This window comes from Poecilia formosa, unplaced genomic scaffold, assembly GCF_000485575.1.
Source record: "Poecilia formosa unplaced genomic scaffold, Poecilia_formosa-5.1.2 Scaffold38, whole genome shotgun sequence".
Taxonomy (NCBI): domain Eukaryota; kingdom Metazoa; phylum Chordata; class Actinopteri; order Cyprinodontiformes; family Poeciliidae; genus Poecilia; species Poecilia formosa.
In genome coordinates, this window is record NW_006799977.1 from 2,992,685 (window position 1) to 2,996,231 (window position 3,547).

General features: G+C 37.5%; 1 protein-coding gene across 1 annotated transcript in view; it reads right to left on the minus strand.

Moving 5' to 3' along the window:
- Positions 1–233: 233 nt before the first annotated feature.
- myo1f (myosin IF) overlaps positions 234–3,547 on the minus strand; it is a 31,309-nt gene continuing 27,995 nt past the window's right edge. The window contains exons 26-28 of the mRNA XM_007550933.2: positions 3,021–3,228; positions 1,035–1,195; positions 234–400 (exon numbers count right to left, since the gene is read on the minus strand). Coding sequence (XP_007550995.1) covers positions 324–400; positions 1,035–1,195; positions 3,021–3,228 — 446 coding nt within the window. The 3' untranslated portion in view covers positions 234–323. The remainder of the gene's footprint in view (positions 401–1,034; positions 1,196–3,020; positions 3,229–3,547) is intronic.

Here is a 3,547-nt window from a genome sequence, read left to right on the forward strand (position 1 = left end):
TGGAAGATAAAGTCAAAGTTCCTGTTGCCGGACCATTCAGAGCGGGATCGTTTGACTTAAAGGAGATGAAACCGGAGCAGCTCATTGTCGTCCTGTTTTAACAATCATGATGACGCCTCCTGTCTTGTCTTCATACCTTATGCTGCCACAGGTAATTAGCCAGGGCTCAAATGTCAGCAAAATGTCACCCTTGCACTAGATCCTCCATGCAACTTTGAATAACTCTCAGGCTGTTTTTTTTTTGTAAGCAAACAGGGTGTGCTGCCAGGGACAAAACACGCCTTGTTCTTGTTAAACACAAGAATGTCCATGAAAAGTCCTCATCAAATCTTCTCCACATAATTACCGGGGAAGAGACCTTCCCTTCCTCGAATCCTGCCGGTCCACCAGCCTGATGGATCTGCAGAGGAAAAACAAAAAACACCGTCAATGTTCAAGCATTCAAGCTACCTGAATGGTTGGGCCAAAGCATTCAAAGGGCCAACTTTGAAGAAAAAAGTTGGCCCTCCATTTTTCTTTAAATAAAACTAAATTGGTGTCAAAGGCTGTGCTATCTTTGTGCCGCAACAATTTAGTTTATGCCGCTATGTTCCCAGAGGTCATCAAAGGTCAACCAGCCAGGCCACATTTACACAATCAAGCAAATTTGTTGTGTTTCAACTAAGCTACAAATATTTTAGCAGCACAAACGTAGCATAATTAATTTCTATCAATTTTGCTGGATTTTGTTAAAGTGGGAGGGGAAGAACAGGTTGACCTCTGGAAACTTTTTCAAAAATAAATCTTAAAATTATAAACGCAGCACAAACAATTTTTTTTGCTGCGGCACCACATTTTGTTTGATTTTGTAAATGCGGGCTGGCCTTGTTGACCATTGATGACATCTGGAAACATTTATTAATATTTTTAAAATGATAGCAGCAGAAAACAAAAACTGGTGCTGCACAAACGTAGCACAAAAGCTTTGTTTAATTTGAAGAAAGTGTAAGGAGAGTCTTCGCTCAGGAATTGCTTTAATCTGATTGGCCACATACCCTCTTTGACGAGGTCGAACACGTCGTTAGCCTCGAAGCTGATCTCGTCCGTGTCCTGTCCGATGTACTGATACAAGGCCCGGCAGCGCGGACCCTGAGGTCGTGGCTGAGGCTTCGGGGCAGGAGGCGGTCGATGGCTGATGCTCCTTTTCCTCTGCTTCCTATCATAAAACAGAACAAACCAGTAAAGGGGTGTAAATAGCACACAAAGAGGCAAACAATGGCAAACAAACAAAAGATGTAATGAGCTAAATAAAGCTAGGCATAGAAAAAGTACAAAACTGTGTATTTATGATGATGTTGGTTGGAATTCAAATTAAAAAATACCTTATTGATCCCAAAGGGAAATTCAATGTCAAATTCTACAGAGTTATTGTAGATGGTGAAAAGGAGTTGATAGAAAGTAAAAAGTATTTCTGGCCACAAGTGGGTAGTAACTAATTAGATTTGCTAGAGTAACTTTAAAAAAAAGTACTTCTAGCTGTAGTTTTATTACATCATACTTTTTACTTGAATTTGAGTAGTATTCTGAAGTAGCAGAATTTTTTGCTTCTCTACCCAACTCTGCTGTTTATCCAATATGGAGTCAATGATGACATAGAAAGTAACATATGTACTGCTGCTGGAACTTGGGTTGCTAGGCGACGAGTGGGTTGCTAGGTGATGGGTTCCGTTAATCTTCTTGTTTTTATTATGTGTACCGTTCTAGTTTTCTGTCCCATAGAAAGTATTCCTGGTCTAATGCTTCCTTGTTGAGTCTTCTTACAGGTTATAGGCATTTAATGGAGCTAAATGTGTTTATTTAATTTTGTTTACTCCCCATTATGTTTTTTTGTAGCTTCCTCTTTTTTCTTTCTCAAAGAAAGTAATTCCTTGTTTAGACAGGGAACTTTTTACCATGAGCTATTTGTAATTAATTTGGACATTTGGATATTACACCGACTTTAACACGTGACTCTTAAAATAAATTTGATTCTCATTGAATTCTGCAGATTCATATCACTGGACTGTTTTGCATTGTGATCTAATACTAAATAAATTGAACTGAATTTAATTAAAAGTAAGTTAGATAAGATATAAGCCTAATAAACTGGTGGTGTCCCTTTAAAGGGGCTAAAATATTTTATCACCAGTTTGTTCTACATTGGTATGATGGATTATTAAGGCCAGACTAAGAGATTTATTTTTTCAAATTACGACAATATTATCATAATATTACCAGAATAAAGTCATAATACTAGCAGAATAAAGATGCAGTGTTAACAGAAGAAAGTCGTAAAGTTAAGAGAGAAAAGTTTCGGTAGTAATGGAGATGTGACACAACCAGCTCGTCAAGTCCGTGTGCTTCTTTAACTCAACTGTTGGCACAATATTTTGAACTCCCTGTTAATGATAATAATTTGTTGCTCATGTGTTAAAAGATTAAGCATTTCCTTCTTTTTAAAACCGATACAAAAGTATAAGTTCATACTCAAGATTTTTCATTTTATTTTTAATTTATGTTTTTGTGGAGGAATTTTCATAAAATTACCACTTCATTCTTCTGATATTCTACCTTATTCTGGTTCCATTATAACTTTAATCTGGTAACATAATAACTTTATCTTTATTATTTTTGATTTTGTTGTCATGTTATCATGTTTATTCTCATATTATTATGATTTTAATCTTATACGACTTTATTCTCGTAATAATATGACTTTATTCTTGGTGTCCTTCAGTCATTTATAGAAATATATTTTCAATCTTTACATTTTCCACCTTAAACTTCTTATTTGTACTGTCGATACTTCATCTGTGAAGGACAGAAAGCTTTATAAACTTGGCACTTTTTGTCGTGTCACGCCTCATGGCGGCAAACAGGCCTCACCTTGACAAGTCCTAACAACCCGTTGCAACGTGTTTGCACTGATTTTACTCAGAGCTGCACCCATCCTCCCAAAGCACCTTTTGTTCGTCTGCGTTTCACCAGCTGGCCTCTCTTACCCTGACATGCCTTGGTCAGGCACGTTGAGGAAGTCCAGGTTCCCTTGGTTGTGCTGGTTCGGGGCCGGGCCCCGGCGGTTCCGTTGGGAGTCCAGTTTGGGAAGCGGAGCGTTGGGAGGCCGGGGTTGTTTGTGTGGGGAGGAATATGTGGTATCTGCATGCTGGTTGGGGTGGCCTCTAGAAAAGTTGGCTCCGCCATTGGCATGTGCTAGAAAAAATAAAATAAAAGTAAGAAGACATGTTTTCCTCTTAAAGGTTAGAGAACTAAACTTACAGAAGTCCCAATGCTTTAAACATAAAGTTTAATGCTCCAGACTTTATTTGTTGCAGCTGAGAGCTTAGTCACAACTGACAACAAAACAAATATTCAAGGGAATTGTTTACGATATTTGTTGTGATTTATAAATGCACTGAATTGAATTGAATTGGTTCTACAAATTCAGCTCATCTTGTATAAGCCCCATTCCTGCCTGGATTACCACATAAGACAAAAAAAAAAAAAAAAAAAAAAAAAAAAAAAAAAAAAA